General features: G+C 48.0%; 1 protein-coding gene and 1 long non-coding RNA gene across 5 annotated transcripts in view; both read right to left on the bottom strand.

The window, feature by feature from the left end:
- The window catches only part of TMEM123 (transmembrane protein 123), a 58,289-nt gene extending 52,561 nt beyond the window's left edge, over positions 1–5,728 (bottom strand). The window contains exons 1-2 of one of the 4 annotated variants that reach the window (XM_049110043.1): positions 5,495–5,728; positions 1,057–1,113 (exon numbers count right to left, since the gene is read on the bottom strand). In XM_049110043.1, the coding sequence (XP_048966000.1) occupies positions 1,057–1,113; positions 5,495–5,594 (157 nt within the window). In that variant the 5' untranslated portion in view covers positions 5,595–5,728. The remainder of the gene's footprint in view (positions 1–1,056; positions 1,114–5,494) is intronic. The other 3 variants (XM_049110041.1, XM_025465724.3, XM_049110042.1) reach the window with 3 other exon arrangements.
- A 1,337-nt stretch (positions 5,729–7,065) lies between these two features.
- On the bottom strand, positions 7,066–7,814 carry LOC125755103 (uncharacterized). The gene is made up of 2 exons (XR_007410703.1): positions 7,680–7,814; positions 7,066–7,351 (listed from the first exon to the last, which is right to left on the bottom strand). It is a non-coding gene; the product is annotated as an uncharacterized LOC125755103 (long non-coding RNA).
- Between the last annotated feature and the right edge of the window lie 9,326 nt (positions 7,815–17,140).

Genomic DNA, 17,140 nt, shown 5'->3' with positions numbered 1-17,140 from the left:
AGGCTCTCAGTAAAAGACACCTAATAATCTAACAAGATGTTTTTAAAAACCCTCCCTTATGTGCCCGGCAATAATCATTATTACAGTTTGCAGCAACTGCTCTAGTCTCTTCTCCCCAAATGAAACTTTGCTGCAGAATCAGGAAAACTGAAATAGAAGGTTCTCGATTCAGATGGAAGCCAGGAGCCACGGCAGAGACGCTGAGAAGTGGGGATGAGGGTGAGAATGTGAGGTGGGCAGAGCGTGAGATGCTGCTAACAATGCGGCACAGGGGGCACAGGACTGTGAGTGCTCTTGCCGCCCAAATGTGCACTGCGGAAGGCTCCCTGGCTGGTGTCCTGTTGTGTGTACTCTCCCACAGAGAAATAAGACAAAAAGCCCATGACGACTCCCAGGAGCCAGGCCAGGACAACTTGGTACCTCAGCCCTACAATGCCTCGGCACATGGGGGACACTTGGTGAGTGTCGGGCAGACAAACAGGGCTGGTGACAGGCGCATGTGCCGTTTCCTCACGTCCAACTCAGCACCCAGAGAAGGAGATGAGCAGACGCATGCGGTGGCTGACTGCGGACCTCCTTCCCCCTGTGGCCTCAGGCCTCCCGAGGGGACACCCTCTGTCCCAGACTGTGCAGGCAGGGGAGCCACGCGGTAGGCGAAACTCTGGCAGGCTCCCTGGAGGTGGCCCCGCTGACCAGTGAGGGTGGCCTGTCCCACCCATAGGCCGGCAGATGCCGGGAGTCCTATTCCTAATCTACATGCGGCGGACAAAGCCTCTGCGCCTAAAAATGGGCTTGGAAACTCAGGGTGGAAGCCCAGGATGCTCAGACGGAAAGACTCAGCGTTACTCACACTGGGTGAGGCGGAGAACGATGATCCACGCGGCAGCCGCTCTTACGATGCCTGGGACGGCCACCCGGACGGAAGCCGCAGGGCTTCGGGAAGCAGCAGCCATGGTGCCCACAGGTCGGGGCACAGCTTCCTGTACCTGCCCAGCCCCTTCGACCTGCTGCATCCTAGACAGGTGACATCTATTGCTCAAACCTTCTTAAACTCACCTGTTGGGTTAGCACTGTGGTTTCCTGAAGGCATTGAATTCTTTGTGTTTAGAGATCCTATAAAAACAAAACACATCCTGTGATGAAAAAGCATCCAACATCTAAGGACGCCGGCCGCTGGGTGTGGTGGGGCGTGCGGGAAGGCACAGCATTGCACGCAGGTTCTGCCTCGGCCACTGCTGCTGGGAAACACCTTCAACTGCCAGGGAGCACGGGACTATCTCACCGGGGTTTTCAGGGCAGAACACACGGGGCCTACGTGGTACTGACCGTGGGCTGGCTACTGCAGTGCGCTCGCCCACGCAAGGACACGCTCTCGGGAGCACAGCCGACCGCCTGTGAGGGCCCCTTCTACGCTCAGCACCCGGGGCCTCTTACCACGGAGACCCTTATCTTCATACCATGGACACAAGATGAGTGGGTAGGACTTTCTGTTGCTTTCCTACTTCCCCTCTGGCAACCACTAGTTTGTTCTCTATACTTTAGAGTTTGTTTCTCTGTTTGTTCATTTTTCCTTAAACTCCACATCTGAGTGAAATCATCTGGTGTTTGTCTTTCTCTGACTTATTTCACTTAGCATAATACTCTTTAGCTCTAGCCACATTGTTGCAAATGGCAGGATTTCAGTCCTTTTATAATCCAGTAATGTTCCCTGACCCCCTCACCTACCAGGGGACACTCGGTGGCTTCCGTATTCGGGCCGTTGTAAATAATGCTGCAATAAACATGGGTGTACATATCATTTCAAATAACTGTCCTCATTTTCTTTGAATACACATCCAGAAGTAGAACTGCCGGATCACAAGGTAGCTCTATTTCTGAGAACCCTCCACACTGTTCTCCACAGTGGCTGCACCACTGCATTCCTAACAGTGTAAGAGAGTTCCTCTTTCTCCACATCCTCACCAACACCTGTTGTTTCTTGTTTATTCTAGCATTTTGACAGGTGTGAAATGATATTTCCTTGTGGTTTCGATTTTCATTTTCCTGATGGTGATGTTATATTCTTTATACGTAATATATATTCATTATATATTTTCATTTTTAATTGCAAGCCTTTTTATAGAAGTAGGATTCTTTTAATTTTTGATTAGTACCTTAAGATTTGGAAAAACTTCAGAAGAATTCTATGCCCCAGTTAAGCAACTTTTCAGAGTGGTTTACTCAATCTGGGTCTTTGTATAATGGGATACTGAATATATGCAGCATATGGGAAGAGAATAAGTGTATTATTCACAAAGGTAGCACTCCCTAACCCAAAAGCCTCTCAAACTACAACGTAAGAAATAACAACTTTGAAGGACCTATCTTTACCCTGTGCAAATTTCTTCCTCTTAATGCAATTATTCCATTTATCACAAAGGATGTGGTGTGAAGATTAAACATGAAGAAGATCAAGGTCATGACTCTGCTAGAATGAGATGACCCTTTACTGATGCCTCTAAGGGCAACCCTTACTTTAGGGATTCGTGAAGGGATGACTCTAGGCTTTGTGTACCAGCCTACTGGAGGCAGAAGCAGGCATCGAGTGTATACCTGCTATATGCAGCAGCTGGCATCGAGTGCATACCTGCTGTATGCAACAGCTGGCATCAAGTACTTGCCAGTATTATAAAGAGCTTCCACCACACCAGGCCTCCTGGGGAGCATGTAACTTGCACTAGCTCACTTAGCCTGGCCAACAATTCTGAGACAGGAATATACCACTTTGCAGTGACAGGAAAGTGAGGCCCAGAGAAGGCCACCTAGCTAGTATGTGGCAGAGCCTGGACTTGGACCAAGCTGTTTGACTACAAAGCCTATATGTGGAAGTGCCAAAAGAAAGGGCTGATTTTCTACTATAAACTTGCTTCTCTCCCAGGCTTCTCGGTGGTGGAATTACCAACTGTTCAGTCCCCACACCAAGAGGTCATCCTCGATTCCTGTGTGTCCCCATTCTCTCCTCCAGTCCATTCGCAGGTGATTGTTCAGTGTCACCACACACCCCCCCCCAAACACAAAAGGAATCCATGCATTTATACACGGGCCAATGTGCCACAGCCCTCTGCCTAGACCACAGCAGGAGCCTCCTCTTTCTCTCTCCCTGCTGTCATCACTCAGGATATATTATGTCCCAGCAACCTTTTTTGCTTGAAAAAGGAGACAAAAGCTGATGATCTTTGTAGCTCTAGGACCTTTCTTCTTTTAGAGCCTTTCTCCTTTTCAAATCAATTACGATGCACCTACTGTGGGTAGGCACTGGTTTTGTATCCTAGGAGACAATACCAGGACATCCAACTCTAAAGAGGATGATGCTTTACTTGACAGAGACTAAGTATTAACATACAACGATGCACTAAATGGAAGAGAAGAAACTTACATTCATGAAGTGGCACCGACTAGAGATTAATTTACTCTCCTAACTGCCCACTGTGATGGTGCCTGGCGCCTGGGACTCACTTTAGAAAGTCCCTGCTACTTGAAGTCCCTCCCTGAACCCTACTATCATCCCCACCAACAGGCTGACAACACTTGAACAATGGCTCAGCTCCCCTGGGAGCTGACAGGTGTAATCAAGGGAGTGGAAATGACTTTTTCCTGGTGCCCTATTGCAACACTTGGTAGTGCATTTCTGAAGTCACCCTAGACTTCCAGTGGCAGACCAAGTAAAGTCCCTGCTTTCCACTAAGGTTGTTCCAGGTGGGTTTTGGCCACTTGCTACCAAAGGTCCTGATTGAATAACCCCACCCCCACACCATGTCTTCCTGCACTGCCAATATCAATCCTGCTCACTGCTTTGCTCACCTGCTCATCACCTCCCTCACTCCTCCAGCTAAGGATATTTTTGAAGCTACACAGCAGACTGTGCAGGATATTTAAAAAAAAAAAAAAAAAGAATCTCCATGTTCTTATCTTCTCCTACAATATTCTGGGCAATAGCAGATTATACATTTAAGCATTATCTACTTGAATAGCCAACACCACCTAAAATGGCTTGAGTGGCAAAATGGCAAATTGAGAGTTGGGACTTTTAATCTCTGAAATCAAACATGTAATAGCTGTTTTACATTGAAAAAGTTAGGCAATTTTTAAGCCTCAGTTTTTTCCGTTTATAAAGTGAGAATAATACTGCAAGGATCCAATGGCATGATATGTGGGCCTAAATTAGCATAATGGGGAATACACAGGAAGGGTGTCTAGTAAAAAATACTGTATAAGCTCTTGTATTATTGTTAAAAGTTACTGAATTTCATAATGATACTTGTTTTGAGAAATTCTCTACAGAACCTTCTATTCTAATTTCAAAGTGACATTAGAGTTGGTAGAAATGGATTCCAGCTCTTGTTGGCTATATTCGTTCATGAAATGAAGGCTCTCCTATAATGGAGCATTCATTCCAAGATTTCCAAATAGCATTAACCTCTAGCGAGACTTTAATAAACATAACAGTGAGTATTAAAATAGGGCAAAAAAAAATCTGTGTTATTAGGGAAAAAAAAAGTAAAGCAAGGACACTTAGTTTCTCTAATCAGTAATTCATCAGAGAGACAAGAAAAAGGTTTACTTTCACAAAATAACAAAAAAGGGAGACTTTCCCCTAAAAATATTGGTTTAAACTTAGCACCAAAATAGACTGATTTGGTTCCAGATTGTTCACCTTACAATCTGTTGAAAATAGGATAGATGTGATTTGCTTATCATTGTTTTCTTAAATAATTTCAGAATCGGGTCTGCAAAGCCGACTTCTGACGTGCACAATTCAGCAAAGCCAAAGAACAAGAAAATGAGCAAAACAAAGGAAAATTGTTGTCTCTTTCACCCCGATTATTCTAAGCAAAGCAGGTGCTGTGCCTGAACTGAGGTCTTTATCTTTTCCTGGATAAAACTCCTCTAAGGTCCAACAAACAGCCAGTGGACAGAACTTAAAAGTAGGGAAAACTCGAGTCACTGAAAATAACTTACCGTAGTTTACCGGCCATTATGGTGACCAGCAGCTCCAATCGCTGACCAAAGGAAGTGAGGTTCCCAGCCCCCCCAGACTGTTCCCCGAGCCGCCCGCCCCCGGGCTCTTCCCCGAGCCCCTCCCGCCCCCAGACTCATCCTCCGGGACTTTCCAGACCCCCCCGCCCCCCGCCCCCCCCCACCCCGCCTCCCGGAACCGCAGCACCACCGCGCGGGGCGCACACCCGGCAGCCGCCACCCCAGGTGCGCCGCAGGTGCGCCGCGGCAGGTGCCCCCGTGGCGGGGCGGGGAGTGCCCCACAGCTCCCCCTTCCCGCGTCTGGGGCGTCCGGGCTCCACGGGGCCCATCCGAGGCTCCCGGCCCGGGTCCACACGCGGGTCTAGAGAGGGGGCCCGCCCCGCCCCGCCCCGCCCCGCGCCTGCGGACCCGCAGGTGGCGCGCCCTGCCCGCCGGAGCCTCGGGTTCCCCGCCCGCCCGCCCGCCCGCCCGCACCTACCGTCCAGGCCCGCGCTGTCCACAGCCGCCTTGAGCAGCGCCAGCATCAGCAGCACGCCCAGGACCAGCGCCGCCCAGGCCCCGCGCGCGCCCACTCCCATTGTTCCGACGGCAGGACGCGGCGGCCTCGCGGCTCCCCGACCCAGCGTCCGCCGCGCCGCCTCCCGCCGCCGGCCCCCCGATGCCCAAATAGGGCGCGGGAGCCGGCCTGGGGCGACGGGCGGGGCGGGGCCGGGCGAGGGGGCGGGGCCGGGCGAGGGGCGGGGCCGGGCGAGGGGGCGGGGCCGGCGTGGGCCGCGGCTGAGGTGGGGCGGCAAAGCGGCGCGCGGGGCGGGGGGAGGAGGAGCCGGCGCGAGGAGGCGGGGCTTGGCCTACGCGAGGGGCGTGGCCAGGAGGCGGGGGCGGGACTTGCCCGGGAAGCGGGCGGGGCGGGGCGGGGCCGAGAGGAGGGCCGGGCCCGGAAGGGGCGGGGCCTGGCTGGCTGACTGACGGGCCCCCGGCGGGTGGCGGGTTTCTTTTCTGGTCGGAAGCCGCGGTCCTGTTGCAGCTGAGCAGAGCCGGAGCCCGGCCTCTCCCGGCCCTGGGGATGGGCCTCGCGAGGCCCGGAAGTCAGTCTTTGATCGTGGCGGGAGGGCCGGGGCTGAGAGGAGCAGAGCTCGGATGGGCGGGACTTGTGCAGGGTCGCAGGGGTCGCGGGAGCCCTGTGTGACCCAGGCCGCGTTGGGGCGGGGGATGTGCACGGTAAGCGCTCAGATGCACGCGGAGCACAGCCGTGGGCCCCTCTGGGGAAGCCCGCTCGGCCATATGCTTTCGGGAAAGGCCCGTCCTGCTAACAAACGCCCCCGAGGAATCTGCTTGCAGGAAAAGAGCTGGAGGGCATGAATGTAGGTGTTTCCTTAAAGGTGTTGGGAGGCTGACACTGTGCCCATACACAGCCCATACACATACACAGTTATTTTTTTTACCCGCTGTCCGCTGAGGGCAGACGGGGGGGGGGGGGTGGCCCGCAGAGTGGCACCTGTACCCCACAGTGCACCTGATGCCCGGCGCCGGCTCCTGCACCTGGGCCTCCTTCCCGGGGCCCTGCGCGCATGGCAGAACCTGACCTGGGTAGTGCTTGGCCAAGTCCCTCCGAAGCCCTCGCAGCCCCTGCTCACTTGCAGTACTTCCCAGGCCCGCGTTTGGTTCTTGCTCAGACCCGGGGAGGGACGTGAGACACCCACAGCTGAGGTGCAGAGCAGCCCAGGTCCCGCTTTGGGCGGAAGGACAGAGGGTCCAGGGTGCTTGAAATGGCGGTGAGCCCCTGCCTGCAACCCTCTCTCTACATGTGCAGATCTTTGACATCTGACCCAGATTTTATGATATAAAGGCCACATCATTGCAGCTAAATTCCCAAAACTGTGAGGACAGATAGGACTTTTAGGCCTCAGATAAGTCTACCAGTAAGAACAGGACTGATGGTAGAGACTAAATGGGGCAATCTGCCCTCAATCTGAAGATTTCCATCTGTGGATGGGAGCCAGCCAGCACATACTCCCTGGCATCCACGCAGACTAAAGCATACACTGCACATTGAGGTTTTGATTTCTTTACCCAAGTGGGGAATCTGGCTTGAGAATCAGTTGCTCAGGTGATTGTCTAGCCCATCAGCCAAGGATTTCACAACCTGAGTCCAACCGGCCTTTCTAGCCCTGGTTCGCCTGACCGTGGATTCGGGTGCTTCTGGTTCCTGGGCACTTGCGTATTGTTCTCTCTTCTGAAATACTCTCCTCTTATTCTTCTGGCCAGCCTACTTCGAATGCTTCCTTTAGGGCTCAGGGTATGTGTCCCTGGGAGTCTGGACTGGAACATAACTTGCCTCCAGAAGAGAGATGAGAAAGTATAGAAGACAAGATGTCACTTGGCATTTTCTCCTGGGAATGACATTGACACCCTTAGATCTTGCCTGTTATCTGATTTCCACACTACCAGCTTTGCTTTGATGGTAACGGCACAGGACTGGGTTGGCCCACAGTTTCCTCCAGTCTAAGGAGGGAGTGGTAGAAGGGCAAGGAACTATGACCCTCCTGCACTTGTAGGAAGTCCTAGGGGACGCCTGGACTCCCTGGGGAAGATCTGTCCCCAGCTTCGTGTCTGGCTCTGCCCCCATCACTGCACTTTACTTTGGTGAGTGAGGAGTTACTCACATAGAGCAGCACTGGAGGCTTTGGCAGTCTAGGAGACCTAGATGTCTATTGTCTCTGGAACCTCACCAGGCTCCCCAGCATTCTGCAAATATTCCAGGGCCTTCCATGCTGTTGTGCATTTGCTCCTGCTCTTCCCTTTGCCAGGATGCGTCCTGACCTCCTTTCCTGGGTACTTTTCACTCATCTCTCGAAATTCTCTCCATGTCTCACTTCTCCCCAGAAATCAGGTGGACCTGATCCACTTGCCCGTACTTTGATTGTTTGCTCACCTGATTCCACCCTCTTCTCACAGCAGCCAGCCAGCATGATCGTTCTAGAATACTGAACGATCATGCTGTTCCCCTGCCACTTTCCAGAGGCCAGAATCGTGGCCCTACACCATATGGCCCCAGTGCTCTTCCAGCCCTGTTTTCTACCCTCTCCCTGTTCACTTACTTAGCCCCAGCTGCCTTTGTTTTTTTTAGAAATGACAAATCAGTTCCTACCTCAGGGACTCTGCTGGCTGCCCCTCATGCCATGTAGGTGTTTGCTCAGCTCAGAAAAGCTTGTCTTAGACACCCACCTTACAGTTTTATGTGTCTTTGTAGCATCTAGCACTATCCGTCATTAGGGTCATTTATATGCTTATTGTTAGTCTCTTCCTCAAGGATGCAAGTTCCCTGAGAACCAGACACTATCTCTGAGAGCATATTTCAGATTTCTCTCCTATCTGTACTGCTGTAATACAGTGGACACTGGTCATATTTTTGGTCACTCATCACTGTTGGAATAGCTTGTCTTGCTTTAGATCTCAAATCCCCAGCCTCCCTTGCAGCTGGGCTCCAGAAGGTGACCTAGGCTGTGCCAATCCTGCTCATCCACGTGAAACTTAAATCTGGGTTTGAGTGAGGACACAGGCCCTGTCTGCAGTTGCTTGTGTTGCTGATGTGGATAGCAGCAGAGGTGACTGGCTTGGTTGGCAGTGCTCCCAGCAACAGCAGTTTCTCAGTGGAGGTAAGATTGAGTTTCTGATGCAGGTGTAGTATTGACTGGGAGCTGCCGTAGAAACTGTCTCTCACTGGACTAGTTTTGCCGGGTTTGGGACTTAGCTTTGGTCATGATTCTCTACAACTTCCAACAATCTAGAGAGCCACCCAGTATCTTCAACGCCCTCCTTCTCTGCTACATCCGCAACAGTCAGCTTTTCTTCTCTCAACTAAGGATCCTGACTCTATACAATGGGATATGTCTTCTTCCCCCAGAAGGCTATCACGTCCATTTAGGTGCCTTGTCAACTACTGAGCACTTACAACACAGTGGCCAATGTCCTGCCAGAGTTTACAGTCTAGTGGCTGACAGAGTGTGATGGACACTACGATGCGATCATGGAAAAGCAGGGCTCTGTCTGAGAATCTAACACATGTCCCATCACATTGAAGGCACTCAATTTACATGTGTGGGTTTTTGGGTAGACAGAGGCAGAGCCAACCTCTGTTACTCTTCTCGCTCAGCAGTTCTGTTCTGTCCATTCTGTATTTCCCACACGTCTGTGTCTTAGACTGAAGGTCACCCGAACATGAAGCAGAGACTAGAACCATCATCCATTCAAGTAATCGATATCCAAAAATTTATCGAACACATGTCATACACCAGGCATGATGCTAGGTGCTGGGAAATAGCAAATAATACAGATTTACCTGCCCCATGAAATGATAGATCCCATTGAGGGAGGTAAGAGTGGCAGATGATGCATCTGTTATGACTGTACAGGAGATAGAGAGATAGAGATTCCATGTTTTATCACTGAAACTTGCTTATATCCCACAGTAAGTTTTTATTCATCAAAAGAACAAGAGGTGATAAGGGAATGGTCATCTGGTTAGATGTGCACAGGTCTAGCCACGTACACGCCGGTCTGTTGATAAGTCAGTATTTGCAAGAGGAAGGAATCAGAATTTGCGGGACTTTGGGATCGTGAGGGAGCAGCAAGCATGACAAGGCAGCGGGAGGATGTAAGGAAAGTGTGAGTTGGTCTGTGGCCATTTCCCTGTTCCTGCCAATTTCCTGTCGCCTTCCACTCTGGCAGATGGGCAGCATGTCATGCATGGTGATTATGAGTTCCCAGTGAAAGCTGATTCCTTGGGTTTCCCCCCTCTCCTGCACCTCTGCTTCCTCTCCCTGTGCTTGGAAGCCCCGGCTTTACTCAGGCCTTCTTCCCTCTGCTCCTTGTTTTTCCTTCTTGTTTCTTCCCTCAGAGTACCAGTAATCCAAAAAGATTACTGGGTATTGATTTTGTATTCAGTGCTCTGTAGGATTCTCACATTAAGGCAACAGCATAAGAAAAATACAACAAGCCAGAAACAATTCACGGTGAAGATCCAGCAGGAACAATGGACGCCTACACAGGTGGAGTTTCCTCCCCAAACAAGGAAGTCAGATTAGAGAGAGTTCCGCCTGGACTACTAAGGAAGGGCTTCACAAAAAAGGAGTAGGGAGCTGTGTCTGAATCCAAAGGATTTGGCAGGAGAGGGGGGAGGTGAGGGTGATGGAGGTGGGGGAGTTGGGGGGTGGTTAGTTTCCCATATGTGACCTGGACAGGATTATGTTGTACCTTGAGGATGGGAGGAAGACAAGCCCCAGGGGCCAAGGCCAAGGTGCTGGGCTCTTCCACTGCTGTTAGTGCCAGGCTATAGGTCAGCTCCTGCTTTCACCCTCGGCTCTTCTCTGGAGGAGGCTGCAGGGACCCGGTCAGTGAAAGCCACCTGCCCCCTACTCCCCCGCAGCGTCCTCACTTCTGTGAGCCTTCCTATGGAGCTGGCTGCAAGTCCCCGGCAGCACTAGCTGCCCTGGACCACGAGCACATTCTGTAGCAAGACTCATGGCTAATCATAGCGACAAAAGATAAAAGAGCCATTATGGGGAAGTACAAAAAGATCTGATATAAAGGTCTTGTCGTCTTGATCCCTGCTGGGTATTTCCTGCCTCCCATCTCGAAGGGGAGGAAGAGGGCTCATGCTCCACTAGCTCAACAGGAGTTAGAGCCATTGAGTGAACCCAGCCCCACAAGGAAGCGCTGGGAGTGAGTGCTCCATAGTGTGACGCAGAACATCAGGGTAGTTGTTCAGGATAAGTAGTCAAGGAAGTCTTCTCTAAGGAGGTAATGGGGACACTTACAGTCTTGAGTCCTTAAAAGGAGCCATGTGAAAAAACCAGGGGTAGTACATTTCAACCAAGCTTGGTGTGTTGAGGCACAAGAAAGGAAGCCACTGTGGCCAAAGCCCAGTGAACCGGGGCAGATGGAAAGCCATTGGAGAACTGACAAAGTGACACATTACGATTTATATTTTTAGGAAAGGTTACACGGGCTGCTCTTGAGGAGCAAGAGTAGAAATGAGGAGTCTGGTCAGGAGCCTGTTATGTATGTAATGACAATGGAAGCAGCAAATGGGTTAGGGGTGTGGATTCAACTGGATGTGGTACTTGAGGGAAAGAGATATTAAGGCTGAGCCTTCAGTTTGTGGCTTCAGTAAGTGGGTGGGCAGTAGCTCCACACCCGGTGGCCCAGAATATTCACACGTACTTTCTGAACTCTATCTCACTGTCCCTCTGTCATTTCTGAGCCCCTCAGAGCAGCCTCCCTCCAGAAGGCACACAGAGAGCCCCCCCCCGGTGGAACCAAAGATTTCCATGATCCTGTGTTGGTGTCTTCCTGGGTCAAGGAGGTCACTGAGTGGCTCTGGGTGTTACTGAAGTGCCCTCTCACCTACAAGTCGTGCACTGTGGCTATTACCTGACTGGACAGAGAAGAAAATAAGAAATATAGTTGAAGAGATGAAACTGGTTTTTTGGAGGATCCTTGGAGTGTTGGGGAAATAAAGCCGAAAGAGTGCAACAAAAGACCCCTCTATATCAACATGATTCAATATTGGGCAAGTATTATCAGTGATAACATGGATGTGAGCTAAAGTGACTACAAAATTTGGAGAGAATTTCACACAAATTATTCAGAAAGTAGAAGAGAGGAAAATGAAAACTTCTCTGTGTGGAAGATAAGAGAGTGTACCTTGTGGTGGTCTCATTATACCCACCAGAGACGGACCTCTGAGCTGACTCCAGAGGAAGTTTTTAGTTTCAAGGGTCAGAAGGCCCAAGACTTTGCTTGGTAAGATCAAAGGGTTAAACCATTTGTATCAAGTCTGCTGTGTCCTCAAGGTGGACACTCTGAAGAGCAGAGGACACATATGCAGGAACCTTCTTCCTCAAAGAAAACTCATCATCTTACCCTTATAGTTTGCCAAGTAATTTTTTCCAAAGACCTTTCTGTAGTCCACCTCAAATAAATAATGTGTGAGAATTCCATCGTGTAATGAGAATAAAGTCAAGATAATACATTACAGGCATTTGTGATTTTTCCCAGTCCCTCCCATATTCCCCCGAGTCCTAACTCCTGTGTCTCTAGCCAAGAGGGTGGCTGAGTGTGCCACCGCCATGCCCAGGCTCTCATAACACATGATCAGTGGCCCAGAAGAGTGGGGGTCACCCGGAAGAGCAAGAATGCATACCAAGACTCAAAGGGCTGTCTTTAATGGCTAGAAGGAAGAAGCAATAGAAATCAAAGGAATAGGAAAGAAAAGTGAGACCAAAAACCACAAAGGATGGAGTTCAGAGAGAATTTTTGGCGATAATTTTGAGACTGGGCTTTGAGTCCCCTGTAGCCTTGAGACTTGGAGAGAGGGAGCTGGGGCCTGGGGGGAGAAGTGTTATTATGGGTTATGTGTTGAATCCCATTCAGTATTCTTCAAGTTAGGCAAACAAAAGATTCACATGACATTTGAAGATTTATTCATTTTAGAGAGAGAGAGAGAGAGTGTGTGTGAGCAAGCAGGAGGAGGGGCAGAGGGAGAGGGAGAACCTCAAGTATACTCCTGCTAAGTTTGGAGTTGGATGCAGGGCTTGATGCAGGGCTCACTCTCAGGACTCCGAGGTCATGACCTGAGTTGAGATAAAAAGTCAGATGCCCAATTGACTAAGTGACTCAGGTGCCCCTCAAACGATATTTAAATGGCCTTTGATGGCTGAACTAATTTTTGAATGTGGAGTGGGAAGCCCTGTAGGGCCTGGGTTGGGTTACCCCTTACTGAAGACTCAGAGGAATGTTGACCTTGAGGGTGATATGAAATCAGTGAAAATCATCCAAAACTTCTTTGCTGAGCACCAACTGTAGTTGTAGCATGGAGGAAGGAACAAAATAGTATAAGATATGGCCAAGCTTATGAGGCTCTTATATTTGGATAAATAAAACTTTTCTATAAACAGTTAAGTAATAACATACCACCAAAAGGGATGCCAAAAGACTAGGAGGGCTGCTGAGTTGGTAGGAGGAACCACTAGTGGTATATCGGGCCCTTTCCTAGAACTGAGTATCTATTTTTCCTTAATCTATTTTTTAAGCTTGCCTCCCCCATATTGCAATAATTTTCTTAAACTTTAAGAGTTTGCAATTCCAACCATATATATCAAACAAAAACACCATTTTTAGGGGAAAAAAACGGAAAAAGTACTCAGGCTTTATTAGTAATTTTTCTGATAGATGGTTCTCTATGTAATCTTTTTTTTCCCCACTTTTGTGAATTTGCCATTTTTTCTAAAACGAATACTTATTGCATTTAAATTAATATTTTAAGCCCTTATTTTAGAACTGTAAATGTAATAATGATAAAATATGTGCCTATGACTACAGTTAGGTACTAGGCAAGAGACAAGCATGATTTAATCTTCTCTTAGAGCTTAGACCTGAGGAAGAAGAGACTAAAAATTCTATATGAGGAACAAAATCTAGAGCTTATTCAAATTCTTTCCCCAAATATACCAAGAAGTCTCTTTCCTTTCTTTTTTATTTGAAAAAAAATTTTTTTAAGGAGTCTCTTTCCAATGGTCCAGTCTTTGTGCAGACATCACTGCCATTTGCCTAATCATCTGACTTACATCTCAGCGGTGTTAACCTTGGAAAGAGGATTGTATTGGGACTCAAGTTATTTGTTTCTGGAATCTGCTCTACAGTTGACTTTCTGTCAAATATGGTCAAGTTATTTAACCAGTTTTACCCTTGATTTCTTCACCTTAAAAATAAGGGATTTACATGCATTGCTGGTGGGTTTGTAAAATGGTACCAATGGTGGGAAACAGGTTGGCAGTTCCTCAAAAAGTTAAATATAGAATTATCCTATAATCCAACAATTTTACTGTTAGGTATAGACTGAAGGAATAAAAAATGGACTCAGATATTTTTAAGCCAATATTCATAGCATTTTTGACAGCATTGAAAAGTGGAAACAACCCATCAACAGAGGAACAGATAAACCAAACGTGGTAGACACGTAGAAAATGTTCTAAGCTCAATTTCCGACACCAATAAGCAGTGCTCAGACACCAGCGGGGGGTCCAATTTAACTCACTTCTGACATTGCCTATGGGGAGAGAACATCAGACTGCACAGGTAAGGGCTCAGTCCCAGCTTCCCAACAAACACACACTTCAGAGGCCAGCTGCCAGTCAGCTTAGCTGTGCTTTTGACCCACTGGCTGTGAACCAGAGGTTCCCGTGGCCTGTCCTTGGGTTGGATTAATTTGCTAGACTGGCTCACTAAACTCAGGAAACCCTTTTACTCACTGAATTATTGGCTTATTATAAAAGGACAGAACTCAGGATCAGTGGGAATGGGGTGGGGGAGGGCACGGAGCTATACCATCTCGGGACATGGCTATCGCCCTGATCCCCACAGTGTCACCCTGGATGCTCTATGAACCTGTCCTCTTTGGTTATTGATGGATACTTTATACTTCATTACGTAGGCATGGTTGATGTAACCATTGGCCGCAGGTGGGCATTTTTACCTACAGGTCCTCTCTCCCTGACATCAAGGGGTGGGACTGCAATTTCCAACCCCAAATCTCCTGGTTGGTTGCCCTGGCAACTAGTTATCATCCTCAGGTGACCAAGGGGCTTACCCAAAAGCCACTCACTAACATAACAAAAGACACCTTGACTGTTCTCACAGTTTGGGAAATTCTGAGGTTTTAGAAGCTCTCATGCCTGAAAGGGAAATGAAGACCAAATATATGTTTGTTTCTTACTATAACCACAATACTGGGGCACCTGGCTGGCTCAATTGGTGGAGCGTGTGACTCTCAATCTTGGGGTCATGAGTTCAAGCTCCACATTGAGCGTGGAGCCCACCTAAAAAAAAAAATCACAATAGACGGTATACAGTGGAGTATGCTTCAGCCAGCAAAGGGAATGAAGCTATTATGCATGGTACCATGTGGATGGACTCTGGAAACATCATGTGATGTGAAATAAGCCAGATGCAAAAGGCAAATAGGTGATTGCAGACAGTTGAGGTGCTTGGAACAGGCTGGAGGTTACAAGGTGCTGGGGGTGTAAGGAATACAGAGTTTCTGTTGGGGTATTAAAAAATTTTGGAAATAGCTGGTAGCGATGGTTGTACAAACCTGTGAATGTAATTAATGCCACTGCATTGTACACATAAAATTGTTTTATGTTATATTTGACTACAATGAAAAATGAGAGATTTTTAAAAAAAGATTTTATTTATTTATTCATGAGAGACACAGAGAGAGGCAGACACAGGCAGAGGGAGAAGCAGGCTCCTTTCAGGGAAGCCATTGTGGGACTCAATCCCAGGATCCCAGGATCATGACCTGAGCTGAAGGCAGATGCTCAACCACTGAGCCACATGGGTGTTCCCCAAAATGATTTTTAATGAGAGATTAGATTAATTCAATATTTTTAATGAGATATTTCTTTTTAAATTTTTTTTTTTTTTTTTTTTGTGAGAGAGATCATAAGCAGGGGAGGGGGAGCAGGAGAGGGAGAAGCAGACTCACACTACCTGTGGCTCAATCCCAGGACCCCGGGGTTGTGACCTGAGCTGAAGTAAAAAACTTAACACACTGAGCCAGGTGCCCCCAATGAGATATTTCTTTTTTTTTTTTTTTTTCCAATGAGATATTTTTAAACCATCTCTGAACTCTGATGTCCTAGAGTCCCATGGCCAAAGGCTGATGAAAGAAGAGTGGACTGATGTGGGTCATTAAGATGTGTTGGAATGAGTCCCCTGAAACTCCGTGAGGACAGTGGAACCCAAATATGGCAAGTGGGAAATCCAGCTGGCCAAATCCTGTGGGAGACAGGTCTTGTTTGGCCTTTGCAATTTACCAGCATAGCACTTACTATTTTAAATAATTAGTTGTTAAAATGTAAAAGTTGGGGGCATTGCAACGAAAAATTCTGATGTCTGCTTTCTCTAGAAATGCTAGGAGATCCAGGATAACCCGTCTGTCCTGTCAGTCAGGCTGGAGGCGGGAAGAGCTCTTAGCTGTGGGCAGCACACCTCCCAACATCCCAGGGTGCTCACCTGCTCACCTGCTCATTCTAACTGGCTGCACCAATCTTCTCACCTGGTTACTTCCCTGTCCAGTGGCACTTGAATGTGCAACTCCTAGAGCATCAATCAGCCATCAGGTGAATTGTTTTGAGAGCCCTATGCTTGGGGTGTCCATTTTTTAAAAGCAAAGTGTCAGAGACATTTATTTTTCTTTTAGTTCCTTTCTTATCGCATCTACAACATGGAAGTGACTGTTCTGGGCAACCACACAGGATTTCAGGTTTCTGTAACTGACACAAATATATGTGAATAATTTTGTGAGCATAGAGTTCTAAAGAATACTTAAAGAGATTATTCATGCATGCAGTCTCTGAAGTTTGATGACTGCTTCCGCAAATACTCAAACATTTTATAACAACTTTTAAAAGCCTCTACTTTTGTTGGCCTTATTTTCTATTTGAAAAAAGCCATAAGTTTTACATAAAGGCTGAAAGGAAATTTAAACAATACATAGAGGTGCGTAAAAAGTCCCTTCCTGTTTTACCTCCCTAGGGGAAACCACAGGTGTGGGGGGTTTTCTTCTCAGATCTGTTTTTTTTTTTTAATATTTTATTTTATTTTTTTGAAGATTTTATTTATTTATTCATGACAGACAGAGAGAGAGGGGGGTGCAGAGAGAGAAGCAGGCTCCATGCAGGGAGCCTGATGTGGGACTCGATCCTGGGTCTCCAGGATCACACCTCGGGCCGAAGGTGGCGCTAAACCGCTGGGCCACTGGGGCTGCCCCTCAGACCTGTTTTTGTTTGTATGTTTGTTTTTGTCTTTGCACATGTAGTTATGTAGAAATTTGCATGTGCATTTATATGAATGTGGAAACCTAGAACATATGTCTTTTTTTTTCCACAGAAAAAAGGAATTATACCCTAGTTACTGTTTTGCAACTTGCTTTTTAAATTTGACAATATATTGTGGGTTATTTTTCCATATCCACAGAAAGAGATATACTTCATCTGTGTGATGACTATGAAGCACCAGAGCATAGATGTTGTTTATGTAAATATACTTATTTTGACAG

Source organism: Canis lupus, chromosome 5, assembly GCF_003254725.2.
Source record: "Canis lupus dingo isolate Sandy chromosome 5, ASM325472v2, whole genome shotgun sequence".
Classification (NCBI taxonomy): Eukaryota; Metazoa; Chordata; class Mammalia; order Carnivora; family Canidae; genus Canis; species Canis lupus.
The sequence above is the reverse complement of the archived record's forward strand: the minus strand, read 5'-3'. Positions and strand labels throughout refer to the sequence as shown.